This window comes from Trachypithecus francoisi, unplaced genomic scaffold, assembly GCF_009764315.1.
Source record: "Trachypithecus francoisi isolate TF-2019V2 unplaced genomic scaffold, Tfra_2.0 Lachesis_group0, whole genome shotgun sequence".
Classification (NCBI taxonomy): Eukaryota; Metazoa; Chordata; class Mammalia; order Primates; family Cercopithecidae; genus Trachypithecus; species Trachypithecus francoisi.
The window spans coordinates 7,741,251-7,762,506 of NW_022681453.1; the positions used below are offsets into that span (position 1 = coordinate 7,741,251).

The 21,256-nt window shown below is 39.3% G+C and overlaps 1 protein-coding gene across 2 annotated transcripts in view; it reads right to left on the minus strand.

The window, feature by feature from the left end:
* GMPS (guanine monophosphate synthase) overlaps positions 1 to 21,256 on the minus strand; it is a 78,114-nt gene that overhangs the window by 25,708 nt on the left and 31,150 nt on the right. For both annotated transcript variants that reach the window (XM_033203471.1, XM_033203479.1), the window contains exons 3-9: positions 20,355 to 20,469; positions 14,135 to 14,232; positions 11,545 to 11,648; positions 6,919 to 7,112; positions 6,524 to 6,689; positions 2,889 to 3,040; positions 1,303 to 1,476 (exon numbers count right to left, since the gene is read on the minus strand). In XM_033203471.1, the coding sequence (XP_033059362.1) occupies positions 1,303 to 1,476; positions 2,889 to 3,040; positions 6,524 to 6,689; positions 6,919 to 7,112; positions 11,545 to 11,648; positions 14,135 to 14,232; positions 20,355 to 20,469 (1,003 nt within the window). The remainder of the gene's footprint in view (positions 1 to 1,302; positions 1,477 to 2,888; positions 3,041 to 6,523; positions 6,690 to 6,918; positions 7,113 to 11,544; positions 11,649 to 14,134; positions 14,233 to 20,354; positions 20,470 to 21,256) is intronic.

Here is a 21,256-nt window from a genome sequence, read left to right on the forward strand (position 1 = left end):
GGCCAACATAGTGAAACCCCATCTCTACTAAAAATACAAAATTAGCCAGGCCTGGTGGCGCATGCCTGTAATCCCAGCTACTTGGGAGGATGAGGCAGGAGAATTGCTTGAACCAGGAGGCAGAGGTTGCTGTGAGCCAGTCACATGACTGCTCTCCAGCCTGGGCAATAGAGTGAGACTCTGTCTTTAAAAAAAAAAAAAACCGGGGTTAAGATGGTAAACTTTATGTTATGTGATTTTGTGTTTTTTACAATAAGAAAAGAGATAACAAGTCTTGGTGAGGATGTGGAAAAATTGGAATCTCATACATTGCTAGTGGGCATGTAAAATTGTATCGTCATTTCAAATAATAGTTTGGCAATTAATCAAAATGTTAAACCTTAAGACCTAACAATTTTACTTCCAGGCATATACCAAAAGAAATAAAAACACATATCCACAAAAACTTATGACCAATATTCATAGCAGCATTACTTACAACAGCCAAAAAGTGGAAATAACCCAAAAGCCTATCAACTGATCAATGGATAAATACAATGCATTATACCCATAAGATGGAATATTATCTGGCAATAAATAGGAATAAAGTTCTGATACATTCAGCAACATGGATGAACCTTGAAAACATTACGGTAAGTAAAGTAAAAGAAGCCAGTCATAAAAGACCACATATTGGCTGGGCGCGGTGGGTCACGCCTGTAATTCCAGCACTTTGGGAGGCCGAGGCGGGCAGATCATGAGGTCAGGAGATCGAGACCATCATGACTAACACAGTGAAACCCCGCCTGTACTAAAAATACAAAAAAATTAGTCGGGCGTGGCGGCGGGTGCCTGTAGTCCCAGCTCCTCGGAAGGCTGAGGCAGGAGAATGGCATGAAACCAGGAGGCAGAGCTTGCAGTGAGCCCAAATCGCGCCACTGTACTCCAGCCTGGGTAACAGGGTGAGACTCCGTCTCAAAAAAGAAAAAAAGACCACATATTGTGCAATTCCATTTATATAAAATGTCCAAAATAAGCAAATCTATAGAGACAGAAAATAAATTATTAGTTGGTAATTGCCTAGGGCTGGCAAGAAAGGAGGAAAGGAAGAGCTGGGGAGTGGGGGCAGGATGACAATGACAACAGGTAGAACGAGGAGTGACTGCTAATGGGTATAAGGTTCCTTTTTAGGGTAATGAAAATGTTCTAAAATTAGATGTGGTGATGGCTGTGCAACTCTGTAAATGTTAGGAGGGAAGAGGAGGGAAGAAAGGGAGACCTTCCATGTATCTACTGTATGAAAAAGTTCTCATAAACTTTTACCTCCTCTCTCAACTTTCTGATGAGCTCTGTGTCATTGTGATGGGTTTTGATGAGTTCAGCTTTGCCACTTGCAACAAGGGATGCACTTTCAATTAGATCAGGCCGTAAAGTACCTTGGGCAAGGAAAACCTCCTCTGGTTTCAAGTTCATTTCTCCAATTACTTCATTGGCAATCTATAATCAACAGGAGTAAAACAGCCTTGTAAGAGAAAAAATTTTTTAAAAGCAAAAGTTTATACTTTCAGCTAAATCTCCTAGAGTCCTTTAGAAATATTGACCAGAAAATAAAATCCACCAACCCCCAAAATTAACTCCTTTATGAACGTGTCCTTTAACATGATTCAAAAAGGTACGTGAGGCCAAGCACAGTGGCTCATGCCTGTAATCCCAGCAGTTTGGGAGGCTGAGTGAAGTGCATCACTTGAGGCCAGGAGTTCGAGACCAGCCTGGCCAACATGATGAAACCCCATCTCTACTAAATACACAAAATTAGCAGCCAGGCATGGTGGCTCACACCTGTAATCCCAGCAGTTTGGGAGGACAAGGCAGGCAGATCATGAGGTCAGGAGTTTGAGACCAGCCTGACCAACATGGTGAAACCCCGTCTCTACTAAAAATACAAAAATTAGCCAGGCGTGGTGGCACATGCCTATAATCTCAGCTACTCAGGAGGTTGAGGCAGGAGAATCACTTGAACCCTGGAGGCGAAATTTGCAGTGAACCGAGATTGCGCCACTGCACTCCAGCCTGGGAGGCAGAGCGAGATTCCATCTCAAAAGAAAAAAAAAAATAGCTGGGCATAGTGGTGCATGCCTGTAATCCCAGCTACTCGGGAGGCTGAGGCAGGAGAATCGCCTGAACCCAGGAGGCAGAGGTTGCAGTGAACCATTGTACTCCAGCCTAGGTGACAAGAGCAAAACTCCGCCTCCAAAAAACAAAACAAAGGTATGTGAACATTCCATTCAAGAGCTTGAAATTAGCCATTGAGATAACCAATGAATTAAAGTCTATGATCAGCTGAAGACATCTATTCTTAAAAAGTTAAAATAACAGTCTGGCAATGTAAGCAAACGTGTTTATTAAAACATAAAACAGTTAGCTGGGCGTGATGGCTCACACCTGTATTCCCAGAAGTTTGGGAGGCTGAGGCGGGCGGATCATGAGGTCAGGAGATCAAGACCATCCTGGTCACCATGGTGAAACCCCGTCTCTACTAAAAGTACAAAAATTAGCTGGGCATGATGGTGCACACCTGTAGTCCCAGCTACTCAGGAGGCTGAGGCAGAAGAATCACTTGAACCCAGGAGGAAGAGGTTGCAGTGAGCCGAGATTGTGCCACTGCACTCCAGCCCAGCCTGGTGATACTCCGTGTTTGGTGAGACTCTGTCTCATAAAACAAACAAACAAACAAACAAAAAACAGTTTCTACTGATCAATATAATGACAATATACAGTAAAACTCTCAGCCACATAAGAAAAAGGAAAAAATTAGCAAATTTCGTTATTTGATATAGTGACAAGGAAAAACAAATACAAAGATTCACATCAAAAACAGTACATGTTGAGGATATTAAAAACAAAGGTACCTTAACAAAAGTATCCCCAATGATTTTTCTTTTCTCTTCAGGACTTGTGGTCATATTTAACGTTTTGCTAATTCTTTTCCGTGGGGTTCTATCTTCATCTGATATTGGTAGGGTTGTTGTTCCATTGTAGAAAGAATGAGCAGCATTTATCACTAGAGGAAAGGGGAGAAGCAGTTTAAATTGGTATAACATGTTTTTTTAATCAAAAATAACAAGTCAAACTACAGAAAGAAAAGTTATTTCTTTTCCAGGCTGAAGAACAGTCCATGGTTCCTTTGATCTCCCCTAAATCTGCCTACAAATTTCAATAAACTATCAATATTCAAGAATTACTGGCCAGGCCCGATGGCTCACACCTGTAATCCTAGCACTTTGGGAGGCCGAGGCAGGCAGATCATGAGCTCAGGAGATCGAGACCATCCTGGCTAACATGGTGAAATCCCATCTCTACTAAAAATACAAAAAAATTAACCGGGTGTGGTGGTGGGCACCTGTAGTCCTAGCTACTGGGGAGGCTGAGGCAGGAGAATGGTGTGAACCCAGGAGGCGGAGCTTGCAGTGAGCCGAGATCGTGCCACCGTAATCCAGCCTGGGCGACAGAGCGAGACTCCATCTCAAAAAAATAAATAAATAAATAATAAAAACAAATAAATAAAAAAAGAACTATCAATACATCCTGAGTAAAAGAATTCAGATACAGGCACTCATTAAATGTTGTTTCTGTGAGAATCTCCTGGCATTTAGATCTAGGGCCATGACATCACAAATTATGCTGATTAGGACTGGCACAGTGGCTCACACCTGTAATACCAGCACTTTGGGAGGCTAAGTTGGGTGGATCACTTGAGGTCAGGAATGTGAGACCAGCCTGGCCAAAATGGCAAAACCACATCTCTATTAAAAACACAAAAACTAGCTGGGCATAGTCGCACATGTCTATAATCCCAACTACTCGGAGGCTGAGGCAAGAGAATTGTTTAAACCTGGGAGGCAGAGGTTGCAGTGAGCCAAAGTCGTGCCACTGCATTCTGGCCTGGGCAACAGAACAAGACTCCGCAAAAAAAATAAAATAAAATTATGCTGATTGTTTTCCCTCTGTTCAGTGCTTCATCAGAGCAACAACCAAAAGCCACAGCAAGAAGCATAGCCCCAAAGGAGTCAAAAGCACTGATTCCTAAACAAAGTCGTTTGGAATCACACACTAGTGTCTTGTAAAACCGATATTTATGAACACACGTTTAACAATCCTTGGCTTTTTATTTAACGACAGGAAACTAAAAACTGACTAAGATCTCTATTTGCTAATAAAACTTAGCTACTGGAGGCCTTCACTGTAAGACAACAAGGCAGCTTGCTATTTCATTGTGGAAAAGCCAGTGAATTTGTAGGTCTTTCCTGAACCTGGTCAACTACCCAGAGAAGACATCTACTCTCCTGCCTATTGGCATTCTGGCAGTTGAACAGAAGAAGTGGTAGCAAAAGGGAGTTGCCATTCAGCATAGAGACTTTTACTTAATCCTGTTCTTAATGTAGAGTCTTACCTCCATCTTGCTTAACTATGCCTGGTATTAGTAGGCTCAAGTCCAGAACCTCTCTTGTTTAGCCCCTCTAGAGAATATATCCACAGTGTTCCGATGGGCAAGGAGAGTGCAGTTTGCTCCTGTGCTAAGGAAAAGGATCTGCTTCTCAGATATTTAATCCATTTTAGGCTAACCCAGAGACCAATGCCCCAAAAAGAACCCAATGCTTCAAATTCCTGAGCCTCCTCAGAAGTCTACAGCACAAATCAGCTTGCTTTTTGTTGCCTTCCTTCCCACCCCACCCCAAGGTTGTGAATTCCTCCATTCTGCTATGTCAGTTACCAGGGACACATCCAAGTTTTGAAGGCCTCCTTCAAGAAAGAGAACAAATAAGATATTAAAAATCTTAAGTTATACTAGGATGGCTACCAAGTACTTAACTATACACACAAATAATTGCAAATCACATATATACCTCTAAACCCATACTAAGCACATCCCCAGCTCATCTTTGTCTTAGCCTGATCTCAAAATGCCCACGGCCATTCCAGCACCACCTAACAGAGAACAAGTTAGCGTTGAAAGAAAATAAACAACTACAAATTATCAAAATATCTTACTTGCAAATTTCACAAAAACATATGACCATGTGAAGATACCACTGGGGACCTTCCCAGGATGCTGCGAGAGACCTCCCTAGCTTAAACAGAGAAAATCCACCTCTACCCATCTGCTTTCCACTTCCCAACATTTTATTGAAAGCATCTGTCTGCTATCATCTCCTCTATCCCTCATCCTTATGGTATTACACTGTTTTATGCTTTTACTGTTATTTTAGAGAAGTTTCAAAGAAATCGACTCATGTTCACATCATGCTTACCTACAAGTCTTCATTTTATTCAGTCTTTTGGTATCAATTCCAATTAATTCAATAATATGTACAATAACTTGTATCATTAAACCACTGACCTCATTTCATTATAACTATCAATATAACTATCAATCTATCAATTGCACCTTGTTTTTTTTTTTTTTTTTTTTTTTTTTGAGATGGAGTCTCGCTCTGTCGCCCGGGCTGGAGTGCAGTGGCCGGATCTCAGCTCACTGCAAGCTCCGCCTCCTGGTTTCACGCCATTCTCCTGCCTCAGCCTCCTGAGTAGCTGGGACTACAGGCGCCCGCCACCTCGCCCGGCTAGTTTTTTGTATTTTTTAGTAGAGATGGGGTTTCACCATGTTAGCCAGGATGGTCTCGATCTCCTGACCTTGTGATCCGCCCGTCTCGGCCTCCCAAAGTGCTGGGATTACAGGCTTGAGCCACCGCGCCCAGCCCGCACCTTGTTTTTAAAAAGTATAAAAGGTATCTACAAAAGTAAATGTTATTAAGGACTAAGAAATTTATTAGTGGCCCTTTAAAAAACAAGTAACTATAGAATCTTCACCTCTCCGACAATAAGCTTTTCTGTTTGCAAAATAATCTGTATATCCATACCTGAGGAGGGTTTGGGTAGCCTCATGCTATATAAATATCATGAAATAGAGTGGGAAAAGATAATTTCTTTTTCTTTTTTTGAGATGGAATTTCGCTCTTGTTGCCCAGGCTGGAGTGCAGCAGCATGATCTCTGCTCACTGCAACCTCCACCTCCCATGTTCAAGGGATTCTCCTGCCTCAGTCTCTCGAGTAGCTGGGATCACAGGCGCCCACCACCAAGCCTGGCTAATTCCTTGTATTTTTAGTAGAGATGGGGTTTCATCATGTTGGCCAGGCTGGTCTCAAACTCCTGACCTCAGATTGATCTCCCTAAGTGCTGGGATTACAGGCGTAAGCCACCGCGCCTGGCCAGGAAAAGATAATTTTAACAGCGAATGACTAGAAGAGAACTGAACAGTAGCTGGAAAATGTTAACTTATCAATCTATGTATAAAATTACCAGAATCAATAGTTTAAAAATTTATACTGAGACCTCCCTTACAACAGAGGTAATTGTAAAAATGAAAAGCATTTTCAACCTTGAGCATACTGAGAAAACTGTAATTGTGCTCACTTAAACCATAAGACTAGATTTGATTACACAAGTCCTAACATGTAAGTTAACTTTTCTGGGGTTCTTCAATACCTTTGACCTGAATTCCAAGCTTTTTGAGGGCCTCTTCAACAGACTGGCTTTCTCGTTTTCTCATAAAGCCATTATCAATGTGTACAGCAATGACTTGATCTTGGTTCAAAGCACGATTTAGCAAAGCTGTACAAACTGTTGAGTCTACTCCACCACTGAGTAAAACCTACGGGGTAAAATGAAAAATCAAACTAAGCAAAACAAGCAAAAAAGAAAATAAACACTATCAGCTTAAATAGTTACCTAAAAGTGCTATTTATATCAAAGATATGTATGGTAACTGGAAAAACACTCTAAAATTATAGAACATTTAAGGGCTGTGTTGAGGACTCTAGCTCCCGGATTCCAACATTATTGATATAAATTTGTAGACTTCTAGATAACAAATTGCTTACCAAAACTTTTGACGTGCCTACTCTCTCTTTGATCTCTCGAATGCACTCAAGTTCTCTGTTCTGCACCGTGAAGGTTCCACTGCACCCAGCTATATCATAAAGGAAATTCTTCAGTATTACTTTTCCATTTTCTGTAAGGCCAACTTCAGGGTGGAACTGTGCTCCATATAATTTTTTAGATTCATTTGCTATGCCTTTATAGAGAAAAGAGTCACAAATTAAAATTTTTTCATGCTGAAAAGACTCAAGCAATAACCACAATTAATTTCTCACAATCTCTACCTCTATGGTTTAAATTTTCTTTTTTTTTTTTTTTTTTTTGGAGACAGAGTCTCTCTGTGTCACCCAGGCTGGAGTGCAATGGCATGATCTCGGCTCACTGCAACCTCCGCCTCCTGGGTTCAAACAATTCTCATGCCGCAGGCTCCCAAGCAGCTGGCATTACAGATGTGTGCCACCACGCCCAGCTAATTTTTTGTATTTCTAGTACAGATGGGGTTTCAATATGTTGGCCAGGTGGCCTCAAACTCCTGGCCTCAAGTGATCCACCTGCCTCAGCCTCCCAAAGTGCTAGGATTACAGGCATGAGCCACTGCTCCCAGCCAATTTTATTTTATTTATTTTATTTTATTTGTTTTTTTCATGTGTTTTGTTTTGTTTTGAGACGGAGTCTCACTCTGTCGCCCAGGGTGGAGTGCAGTGGTGCGATCTCGGCTCACTGCCACTTCTGCCTCCCATGTCCAAGCGATTCTTCTGCCTCAGTCTCCCGAGTAGCTGGGACTACAGGTGCCTGCCACCACGCTCAGCTAATTTTTAAAATATTTTTAGTAGAGACAGAGTTTCACCATATTGGCCAGGCTGGTCTTGATCTCCTGATCTTGTGATCCGTCTCGGCCTCCCAAAGGGCTGGGATTATAGGCGTGAGCCACCGAGCCTGGCCTATTTTATTTTCTAGACACGGTATTTACTGCTCTGTCACCCAGGCTGGAGTGCAGTGGCGTAATCATAGCTCACTACAGTCTCGATCTCCTGGGCTCAAGTGATCCTTTCACCTCAGCCTCCTAAGTAGCTGGAATACAGGTGCGTGCCACCACACTCAGCTAATTTCTAAATATTTTGAAGAGACGGGGTTTTATCCTGTTGCCTGCTGAACTCCTGGGCTCAAGTAATTCTCCTGCCTTGGCCTCCCAAAGTGCTGGGATTACGGGTGTGGGCCACTACACACAGCCTTCTTCCTCTATAAATTTTTAAACTGATATATCTCACTGGATTTTTAGCTATAGGAAAAATAAATACATAACAAAGACAAAAACTACATTGCTGTAACCTTTCTTTATAAAGGTCTTTCTTGACACAGCAATTCAATTAATGAGCTATAGGACGGTACATTAAGTCCCACACAGAGATTATTTAACAGTATTCTCACCTCTCCACCCAAGTTACTTCAGTTGCCTTGTCTATCTAGTGCATTGATAATTCAATTTTGGTTCTCATGTTGCATATGGCTTTCAAATGCATTGTACAGCTACCAAGTTCTCATATTAAAAGAATCTCACATATCAGACTTGTCAGAATATACTGTTTCTTTCTTGACTACTATTAACCACAAATATATATTCACCTATTTGACTAATGTGTTTCCAGCAAATATTACCTACGGGGCAATAGATGTTAGGCTAGGTATTTTACCTGTGCATGTGTTACCCCTATTTCATAGCTCTGAGATATCGAGAAACTTGTATGAACTCTCAGGTAATTAAGTAACTAAATCAGGCCTGACAGGCTCCCTAACTCATACTCATTCTACTATACCACAGTACTTCACACCTTATTTGGCTCTCAGGATACCACTCTCTTGGTTTACTTATTTTACTGTCTATTCCTTCTCAATCTCCTTTGCTGGTTCCTCTCCATCTTGCCCATCTCTATATATGGAAGTTACTCAGTCCTCAGCCCTTAAATCTCTTTTCTAAACATTCTGAGAGATCTCATACTCTCATCACCTTAAAATTCTGTCTGTATGCCGGTAAACCCCCAAATTTATACCTCCAGTCCAGTTTTCTCCTCTGAAGTCCAGGCTCACATATACAACTGCCTATTCAGCACCTTTGTTTTGATGTTTAATACAGCACCTTGAATTTAATATTGCAAACTCAAACTCCTGAGGTCTTTCCAATCAGGTAATTAGAAACATTTTCCTTTTGGTTCCTCACGCCAAAAAACTTGGGAGTTAAAACTTGATTCTACTTTTTCTTCCTCACTCCATATTCAATCTAACAGCAAATCTTGTGTCTCTCCCTTCAAAACAGTAGAATCCAATCACTCCTAACAACGTCTACCTCTATTACCCTAGTCCTGACAACTTCCACCTCTGCAAACCTGGTCCTAACAACTTCCTCATCTACTGTTATAAAAAAAACTGGGTTGTTTTCACATAACCAGGAAAAGTTAGGCACGCAGACACTTTGAAAGGTAAGGAGGAATGGAATTTATTGAGAAAAAAGGAAAAATCTCTCAGCAAAGTGAGAAGGCTTCCTGTTAACAGGCCCCCATCTCACAGATTGAATCCCAGGTCACCACACAGGAACGGAAAGGCCAGGTTCCTCCCTCCTGCAAAGGGTGAGAACTTCCTGTGGCTCCACCCTGTTCTCCCAGTAGGCAGGCTGGTGGGAGATTCTCCAGGTACCCTCCCCTTTTATCTTCTTCCTGCATCTATCACTACTAATCACTACTATCTTGATCCTGACAACACTGTCTCTCTCCTGGTTACTACAATAAATTCCTAGCTCGTCTTCTTGCTTCTCTTTCACCCTGTATATTTTCTCCTCATCACAGCTTAATCCTGAAATTAGATCACATCTCTCCTTCATTTAAAACCCCACCTCACTATGAGTAAAGCCAAAGTATAGGAGTGGCCAAAAGGTCCTGTGTTCTGCATCCAACTACCTCTCTATACCTTTCACTCTCCCCGTCATGCTTACGCTGCTCCAACCACATGGATTCCTTGCTGCTCCTCAAATATGGTACCCACCCAGGATCTCTACTGCTGTTTCCTCTTTCCCCAAATATCCAAAAAGCTTAGCATTTATTTTCTTCGTGTCCAATGTCATCTTATAGGAATGCCTTCCCTGAATAGCCTATAAAATTGCAACAACCCTAATCATACATATTCCAGAATATCCCCTTCCCCCTTAGTTTTTCAATGTAAACACTATCTGACTCTGACATATTCCGTATTTCTTTATTGTTTACTTTCCCTTTTTTCCAGTGTTAAACAAGAATTTTTGCTATATTGGTTTTAGGTTTTGTTTTCTTTTTAAGAGAGAGGGTCTTGCTCCGTTGCCCAGGATGGAGTGTAGGGGCGCAACCACAGCTCAACACAGCCGTGATCTCTTAGGATCAAATGATTCTTCTCCCTCAGCCTCCTGAGTAGCTAGGACTGCAAATGTCCATCACTATACCTGGTTAATTTTTTTTTATTATTTTTATGTAGAGATGGAGTCTCACTATGGTGCCTAGGCTGGTTTCAAACTCCTGGCCTCAAGCTCCACCTTCCACGGTCTCTCAAAGTGCTGAGTCACAGATCCTCAAGTGAGAGTCACCACACCTGGCCTGTTTTATTCATCGCTAAATCCTTGACACCTAGAACTGTGCATGACACATAATAAGTACTCAAACGTTTGTTGGATGAATAAAAATACACAAGCCTATCTACCATGGTTGATCTTTTTTTTATGAAAAACCTTTTAGTATAAAAACCATTCTTGAGCATTCCTATGCTAATGTCGGTTAAGTAACTGCAGGCAGATTACTAAATTCAGCATATCCATGACAAATCTTTTTTTCAACTTATTATTTAGCTGTGGCATCTCAAAGAGAACTTTATTGATAAACCCACCTTTTTCTTTCACTGACTTCCAGGACTATTAGTGACCATTTACATTATTCAGGTAAGCAAGTCAAAACCCCAAACAGCCAGAAAGTCAATTTCCCTTCCTCAAAAAAGTAGAAAACAAAACGGTTTAAGAGCATGGGTCAGCAAACTTTCTGCAAAGGACTAGAGAGTAAATAGTTTAGGCTCTGTGCAACATATACAGTCCCTGTATTTTATTATAACCCTTTAATAATGTAAAAATCATTCTTAGCTCCTGGACATCAAAAAAAGGCAAAAGACGAGATTTGACCCACAAGTCACAGTTTGCCAACCCTGGTGAATTCAGGGAAATCTCTTGAGTACTTATTTGGGTGCTATGGGCTATGTATACCTAAGAAAGGAATAAAGACAAGTAACTCCGAATATAGTATAGTAGGAAGACAGCAAGTTCTCAAATTTTTCCTGAGTCATAAAAGTATAGTGTTTTATGTTTGAGAAGCTTATATTAGGATGAACATTTTTCAAAGTATTTCAAAGCAAACCAGTAAACCAGTAAGTGAGAGACTTCTGGATAATCCTCTTATTATTAAATTCCCTTCATAACAGTTAATCCTACATTCATTATCTTTTAAAAAAGAGAAGAAAAATCAGAAGAAAAAGGAAAAATCAAAGAGTACCTCATACAGAAGCATATGCTTACTCTTCAGATAAAGTTTTTAAAATGAACTCTGCAAAACTTTTAGAATTTTCACCTGCTACTATGTTTCCAGAACGTGCCACAACCTTGAATCCATCAGCTACTTTGTCTACACTATCTCCATGTGTAAGCAAAACAACTTCTTCCTTCTGAAGGCCCCTAAACATACAAAAAATAAAACACACAAATATCTTAATTAAAAACATGATTCCTGGGTTCTTTTGTTTTAGAAACACAAGCTTGCCATACATGATTAGAAAAACAGAAAAAAAAAAAAGTGACAATGGAATACTGCTAGCATTCAAATATTATGTCCATTACAAATAAAGCCAATAAAAAACGATAAATCTTAAAAAAGGCAATCCATAAAAACTGGAAGGAAACTAGAACAAATAAATATATGCTGTTGGTAGTATAACCAGACACACAGGAATAATTTCAAGAGAGTATAGAACAATAATTTCAACATTATATATCTGTTGAGATTTATGTTAAGAACAGAGGTATTTTGACCTTAACACTTCATTCGGTAGTCTTATGTAAGTAGTAATAGGACTCAGTACTAAAACTATTATCCTGTAACTGTAAGTACAGTATAGATACAGGCATATGGTAGGTTAAAACAAATAATATAATTAGCAGTCAACATTTTCAGCTTAAGAGTAAGGAGATACAAAATCAAAAGAGTTAGGTAAAAACCCTATAATCTTTCATTTTAACTGGAAATAAGTATACACTAATGATTCTGTTTTCTAATTCCTTTTTTTTTTGAGATGGAGTCTTGCTCTGTCACCCAGGCTGGAGTGCAGTGGCCGGATCTCTGCTCACTGCAAGCTCCGCCTCCCAGGTTTACGCCATTCTCCTGCCTCAGCCTCCCGAGTAGCTGGGACTACAGGCGCCCGTCACCTCGCCCAGCTAGTTTTTTTGTATTTTTTAGTAGAGACGGGGTTTCACCGTGTTAGCCAGGATGATCTCGATCTCCTGACCTCGTGATCCGCCCGTCTCGGCCTCCCAAAGTGCTGGGATTACAGGCTTGAGCCACCGCGCCCGGCCTCTGTTTTCTAATTCTAAAAGACTAGGTACTGCCCAACTCTGTTGTACCAATGTGGACCTCTAGTGCCAAACAAATGAATGATACTTAGTTAAGAAAGTGTTACTTAAGAGATTTAAGTAACATTAATCAAATGTAATGTGTAGACTTTCTCTGGACCCTGATTCAAACAAATCAACCATAAAAATATACTGTTTACGTTATGGAAAATCTGACTAAGAACTCAATATTAAATAATATTAAGGCACGGCCAGGTGTGGTGGCTCATGCCTGTAATCCCAGCACTTTGGGAGGCCGAGGCAGATCACCTGAGGTCAGCAGTTCAAGACCAGCCTGGCCAATATGGTGAAACTCAGTCCCTACTAAAAATACAAAAAAAAATCGCCTGTAATCCCAGCTACTCGGGAGACTGAGGTGGGAGAATCACTTGAACCTGGGAGGTAGAGGTTTCAGTGAGCTGAGATCATGCCACTGCACTCCAGCCTGGGCATGCAACAGAGCGAGACTCCATCTCAAAAATAAATTAAATTACAAAATAAATAATAAATAATATTAAGGAATAAAAATGTAAATTAAAAATAAAGCAAGAAGATAAAGTACATTAATGCCAAAAAGATATTTTGGGGTTTGTTGTTGTCATCATTGTTTAGGAATAGTATAGGTTGTGATAGAGTCTCAGAATTTTAGAACTAGAAAGACAGAAAAATGTCAAATCTTAACCAAATCTTTATGTTTAAAGCTTCTTCTGGTATATCACAAACAAAATTCCTGAAATGGTTCTCAAAATTAGTCACATGAAATAGGGATGAGTGTATGTGTCAATACCTCTCCATTATGAAGCTGAACAAGCACTGCCTTTCAAACTCATTTTGGCAATGAGTAACTTCAGTTTAAAAAATTCTTTTGAGCAACCTTGGCTTTTTTATTAATCTTCCTTTGAAAAATAATAATCTCCGGCAGGGCACGGTGGCTCATGCCTGTAATCCCAGCACTTTGGGGGGCCGAGGTGGACGGATCACAAGGTCTAGGAGTTTGGGACCAGCCTGGCCAATATGATGACACCCTATCTCCACTAAAAATACAAAAATTAGCCGGGTGTGGTGGCTCACACCTGTAGTCCCAGCTACTCGGGAGGCTGAGGCAGAAGAATCGCTTGAACCCAGGAGGCGCAGGTTGCAGTGAGCTGAGATGGTGCCACTGCACTCCAGCCCGGGTGACAGAGCAAGACTCCGTCTTGAAAACAAAACAGAAAAAAAAAAAAAAAGAAAAAGAAAAATAATAATCTTTAAAAACAGATCAAAGAGTGAAAAGGGAAAATACAAATGTTGATATCACTATATATGATTCCAAATAGGGTTCCACAACTGCACAGGTGTTTTCAAATTTCTTAAATACCTTCCTTACTCCCTATTAACATCACCACCATCCCATGTTGTCTTGACACTCAACTGGAAGGCAAACATGACAATTACATTTGTGGTCACTACTATACCCTTAATTTTGTTTATGAATTATAGAATCTCCAATTGTGAAAAATAACAGTGTCAACTTTAAATTAATTACTACTGTTCTTATTCATCTAAAAATGTAATACCTGAATAATGAACATGTATTATCCACACTAATGTTGAAAACTCCATCTTCTCTAACACTTTTTTTGTGCACAGTACCTCCAAATACCTTATTCATCATCTGTTCAAAGAAAAAAATTAATGTTAATAGAAATCAAAAGAAAAATATCCATTTTGTTATACTGATTTAATAATTTATATTATTTCTTTTCAGAACACCTGATGTATCTGTATCTCCAAAATAAAAGGAGTTTAATAAATGTAGATCATTTGGTATTGTTATATATAACTATACAGTTATTAACAGGCATTGTTATAAAACAAAATTGGATTCAAAATTTGACCTGCGGTTAAGTTTTGTTAAACACTGGCAGATTTTCCACTTAGTGTACTTTAATGATTTCATCTGCTTAAAAATAGATATCTTAATTACTTACATTTGAGTTTGATTTCAAAGCATTTTAAAAGGTATTCTGAGGCCGGGCGCGGTGGCTCAAGCCTGTAATCCCAGCACTTTGGGAGGCCGAGACGGGCGGATCACAAGGTCAGGAGATCGAGACCACCCTGGCTAATACAGTGAAACCCCGTCTCTACTAAAGAATACAAAAAAACTAGCCGGGCAACGAGGCGGGCGCCTGTAGTCCCAGCTACTTGGGAGGCGGAGGCAGGAGAATGGTGTAAACCCGGGAGGCGGAGCTTGCAGTGAGCTGAGATCTGGCCACCGCACTCCAGCCTGGGCGACAGAGCCAGACTCCGTCTCAAAAAAAAAAGGTATTCTGAGTTTGGAAAAAGCTACAGCAAACAACAAGAACCTTATACCAGAACAAGAATTAGACAATAAATTTCTCCAAGCTATTTAAATCTTTGGCTCCAAAGGAACAGTATGAAAGCCTGCCGAAGGCCGTGCTGTAGAGATGGGATAAGCAGGAAAATCTGGCCTTTCAGTTAAGCTCATCTGTTCAAGTCCCATAAGCTTATAGACTGATTTCAAATGGTCTCTTCAATTCAGCACCTCCCCTGTTAATCAATCTTCTTTTCTTATTTATCATTTACATGTCCCAAACTTCCCACCTCAGATAAATATACACAAGATTTTTGCAAACATTAAATCTGCAGTGATATAAACACTCCCACGCATCTCAGTGCATCTGTTCCACAACAGGTATCAGAAGATATCTGCCTTAATAATGTGTAATGCAGGTTGACCCAGCCCCTGACAGAAAATAAGACAGACGACTTAAATAAATGTTCATTCTTTTAACTCAGAGTAGCATATTCTTCAAAACCATTACCAAATGGTGCCCTCTACATTCTCCTTTTAGGTATTCACAATACACTGTCCCACAATAAAGGTTTGCATTCGCTCCAGCAGTAAAGACACCTGCTAGCACTTGTTTAACACAGTATTTGTCAAACTAAAGACTCAGAAACAAAACTCTTTACTGTAGCACATTAACTAACATGCAGTTTAAGAAACATTGCTATGGTCTAATCAGTTCCCTTGACTCTAGTCTTGCCCATCTTCCAGCAATGTTCTAGAGACCTACCAATGTTAGCTACTACAGTATAAAGATGATTATGTTAGTCTATGATTAAATTCTTCATTAGCCCTCTAGCATCTACAGCAAGGGTTGGTAAACTTTCCGTAAAGGGCCAGAGAAAAATATTAGCCTCTGCAGGCCCTGTGTCTGTACCAACTATTCAGTTCTTGCCACTGTAGCTCAAAAGCATCCACAGACAATACTTATAAAGAAATACGTGTGACTGTTCCAATAAAACCTTATTTATGGACACAGACTTGAATTTTATTTTCACACATTACAAAATATAATTATTTTTCAATTTCCCAATCATTTAACAATGTAAAAAAATCATTCTTTGCTTGCAGGTCAGGCAAAAACAGGTGGCAGGCCAGATTTGGTCTATAGGCCATAGTTTACTGACGCCTGGTCTACAGGATAAAATCCAAGTTCCTTATATTAAACACAAGACTTCCTTATCTGACCCTTGTCTAATTTTTGGTTTCACCTTCCCCCTCATTTTCTACTCCAGTCCATTCAAACTAGAGTGATTATCAAAATAGACTATGTTCTTTCCTCCCTGTCTTCAGGTCTCTTTACAGCCCAAGGGCCATAGCAAAGTATATGGCCAGTATGGATTCCTGATAAACCCCAAGGTTCTAACTGCCTCAAGGAAACCCATATAGTACTCCAGGTCCACCACCCAATCAGATCAGATCCTCTTATCTTTCTTATATATCAAAGTTTTCTAAGTTTTAGAATGGGAAGGGAGAAAGAGAAGGAAATTCTGCCCAATAAAAATAATTGGACAAAATCTTGTGGGAGCATATAAAGAAGCCAAGTAAAACCATAAAGAGTGAAGAGACAAGTCACAATCCAGAAGGTATCTGCAATAATATATAGTTGGGAAAAGTTTAGTATCCAGAATATATAAAGGCTCCCACAACACAATAACAAAGACAATTTAATATAAAAATGAACAAGTATCTACAGTAAAGCAGACACAAATGGCAAATAAACATGAATCTTACAATAACAAGGAAAATTAACTTTGAGACTACAATGTGACCCCCATTTAATACCTTTGCAGATAAGAAAATACAAAAAGAAATCTAATCATGTCAAGGGTTGGCAGGGATATAGAGCAGAAGATGTTTTTATATATTGTTGTGGGAACATAAATTGAGGGGAAAAATTATCATTTACCTAGTGAAGCTGAAAATGTACATTATGACCCAGTATTCCTACTGCCAGTTACCCTGGAGAAAATTTTGTGTATGTATAACACTAGAAAACAAGTACAAAAATATTCATGGCAATATTGTCTATAATAGAAAAAAACTAGAAAGCCAACAGTATGAACACTGGAATGTAAAAGTAACATGCTATATTCAAACAAATTCAATAGTGAAAATGAATAATTTACAGTAAAATGTACTAACATGAACGAATCTCAAAACCAAAGTTGAAAATAATACAGGTAGTATGACTTCACTTATATATAGGTCAATAAACAAAACGAATATATTATTTAGGAATATAAACATACGTATAAAACTATAAAAAAAAGAAAGGGAATGAATAATAAAATTCAGGAAAGTTGGTCGCCACTGATAGGAAGAGAAGAATGTGAATGGAGACATACAAAGAGTTTCAAAAGCTCTACCGATATTCTGTTTTTTATGCTGTGGGGTGTAAATCAGTAAGAGATATAAAAGGGAGCAGTATAGATATTTTTCTTCTAAAGCAAAGAATCACGAGGAAGCAATTAGAAAGACTGTCAGGAGAGTCCAGTTAATGGGAAAAGATGGTATATAAGACACTGAAATTGCTCAAATTTCAGAATGTCATGGGGGGCAAAGGTATACACTTAGGTACTAAAATTACCCTACCTAGTTACTAAGTAGCAGCCCTTTACAAACAATACATTAGCTAGACGGCATCATCTATATCCTTATTTTATGGAAGGACAAATTCTGCCCAAATAACCAAGATCGGCATATCCCATTATCTTACTACAAAAGTTCAGATGATAATAAAGGCAAAAATTGTTATGCATTTAACATCAGCAGGTCTGGCTTTGGCTGTAAGATATCCTATCGAATGACAGAACAATTTGGCCTTATAATTATATCAGGAAACTGACATAACAGGGAAACACTAAGCCATTATCTCTTAAATTAAAGGAGCATTTTTCAGACATATTTCACTCTAAATAGGCCCTAAAAATATATCTTGTGAGATTCTTCCTTAGGAGAAGTTACAATGCCTCTCAATATACTAACAACCATTTAATATAATTTTAAGTTGTGCTATATGATTAACAATGAGTACTCGACAAAGAAAATCAGTAAATTACATAAATATATGACACCCTGGGACAAAGAAAAAAAGAAGCCAGCCAATATCCAACATTCAACTCAATCAGGGTGCAGGCTCTTCTAAGACTACTAGATGGAAAAATCTTTCTTTTTGCCAAGTCAAATTCATAATCACTTTTCAAAGAACACTGAAAGGAAAAAAGAGGCTTTTACTATAAAATGGAAAATTGTACACCTACTTTGGAACATAGTTTTGGCAATTTCTTACAAAACTAAACATACTCTTAAAAAATGAGTTAGTAATCATTCTCCTTAGAATTTACTGAAAAAGCCGAACATTTACGTCCACACAAAAACCTGTACATGGATGTTCACAGCAGCTTTATTCATAATTACCGAACTTGGAAGTCACCAAGATGTTAGTAGATGAGTAAGTAAACTGTCACTTCCTGAATAGGTAAGTGAGTGAATGAACTGTGATACATCCATACAAAGGAATATTATTCAGTGCTAAAAAGAAATTAGCTACCCAGACTGAAAAGACATGGAAGAACTTTAAATGCACATTACTAAGTGAAAGAAGCCAATCTGAAAAGGCTACATACTGGATGATTCCAACTATATGACATTCTGAAAAAGGCAAAACTATAAAGATGATAAAAAAAATTTGAGTGGTTGCCAGGAGTTGGGGGATGAATAGGTAAAGGATTGGGCAGTCAAAATACTATGCATAATACTACAATGGTAGATATATGTCATTATACATTTGTCCAAAACAATAGAATGTACAAAAATCAAGAATGAACCCTAATATCAACTAAGGACTTTGGGAATAATGATGTGTTGATGCAGGTTCATCAGTTATATCAAATGTAACACTGGTGTGGGATATTGATAATGGGAGAACCTATGCATGTTTAGCGGTTGGAGGTATTTAAGATATTTCTGTACCTTCTTAATTTTGCTGTGAATGTAAAACCACTCTAAAAACAAAGTATTTGAAAAAAAAAAGAAAGAAAAGAAGAAGAGTACCTTATCTCAAGACCTCAGTAAGTCCCTACTTATTCTTACTTTTTTTTTTTGAGGAGTTTCCCTCTTGTCATTCACGCTGGAGTGCAATGGCACCATCTCCGCTCAACGCAACCTCCACCTCCCGGGTTTAAGCGAGTCTCCTGACTCAGCCTCCCAAGGAGCTGGGATTACAGGCATGTGCCACCACACCGAGCTAATTTTGTATTTTTAGTAGAGACGGGGGTTTCTCCATGTTGGTCAGGCTGGTCTCAAACTCCCGACCTCAGGTGATCCACCTGCCTCGGCCTCCCAAAGTGCTGGGACTACAGGCGTGAGCCACTGCGCCTGACCAAATTTTTCTATTTTTAATAGAGATGGGGTTTCCCCATGTTGGTCAGGCTGGTCTCGGACTCCTGACTTCAGGTGATCCACCCGCCTCAGCCTCCCAAAGTGCTAGGATTACAGGCATAAGCCACCACGCCTGGCCTATTCTTACTTTTGATATAAAACCAATGTACATATACTTATTAATTAATGTTACAGTGGAGACACCTGACAGATACCATCTTGATCAAATAATCCAAGTTAACATCACCCGTCATGCCACAAATCCACACCGTGTGCCTCCTGATAAGATGCTCTGAGAAGCACAACACCAATTCTGTGATATTCCTGCCAGAAGTTCATAACCTGAATCTAACAATGAGGAATCATCACAGAAACCAAAGTCGGGAAATGTTCTACAAAATAACTAACACATACTTTTTAAAAATACTTTCATGGTCATGAAAGAGAAGGAAACACTGAAGAAGTTTCAGACTGAAAGAGTCTAAAGAAACAACAACTAAAAACAACACATAGTCCTGACTGATCTGTGGCCTATAAGGGATATTAATGAGACAAACTGTGAAATGTGAAGGAGTCTGTGGATTAGATTCTAACAATAAGTCAATGTTAACTTTTCTGACCTGGATAGTTGTACTGTGGTTAGGCAGTGAGAGTGTCCTAATATTTAGGAAATATAAGTAACAGGGCATCACGTGTGCAACTTTCAAACGGTTCAAAAATGTCAACAACTGGAGTATTAGGTAAAGGTATACAGGAGCTCTGTGTACTATTTCTGAAAATTTTATGTAAATTTGCATGTCCAAGGTTTTTTTAAATGGACAGTGTTTTGTTACATGAAATAGTATACTTACTACTCTGGAAATAGATTCCCTATCAGGCCAGTTCTGCCATACTAGTCTGGCAATTCACATATTTGTAATATTTGCGCAAGTTATCTCATCCAACTAATCCTAAATATCCTAAAGAGAGAAAATACTAATACAGTATGAGTCACAAGCAGAATAAAATATAAGTAAGCTTTCAAAACAAATTTGCTGACATACCTGCATGCCATAGCAAATTCCAAGAACAGGCTTGCCAATAGTGAATATTGCTGGATCAAACCAAGGAGCATCTTCAGCATACACAGAATTAGGTCCTCCAGAGATGATAATAGCACTGTGATTTAAGGAACAATCAGTGAAGAATCTCTGTTAATTTTTACACAAGGTCTATGCCCTCTCTCCCTTGGGCCACTGAGGGAAACAACAGATTCAGAAATTTTGTTGTTTTTGGTAGAATGTAGCAAATTCTAATTATATCACAGCGAATTACCATCCTACATGGTTTAATTATTTTTACTGTACTTTACTGCAATGTTTAGAAGTCTATCAAGCATTTACTTGTTAATAAGCACAAACTTCCAAATAGATAATACCAAGGTTTCTATCTGTGATACTTAGCATGGATTTGTTTTACTTCTTTCCTTATCAGTGGAAGAAGTACATAAGAATTCTGGAGATGGTGAAAACACGGGTCTTCTCAGAGCCTAGCAGGTCACAGAACAACAACTAAAGGTATTATGAAAGCCCTGGGTGGCTCAGAGCAAAATACTCTACAACAAAAGACGACAGAATAGAAAGTATAAATTACCTAACTTTGCCTGTTTACAGCATCCACCATCCCCAGCAATTTTCCCTGAGCCCAGGAAAGGGAGCTAATAACAATTCCGCCCCACATGCCCTGCTCTCAGAAATCAGGCCAGTAGTATAATTTAGCTACCTTACAATTTGCAGAGCATGGGTTAACTTGGGAGTCAAACTACTACACTAAGGGAAAACTCCAAACTGAGGCCTATGTTCCTCTCCTGGCCATTAATACATCTACACTGGCCATCAGTATTCACTTAAAAAATTTAAACATTGGCCGGGCGCGGTGGCTCAAGCCTGTAATCCCAGCACTTTGG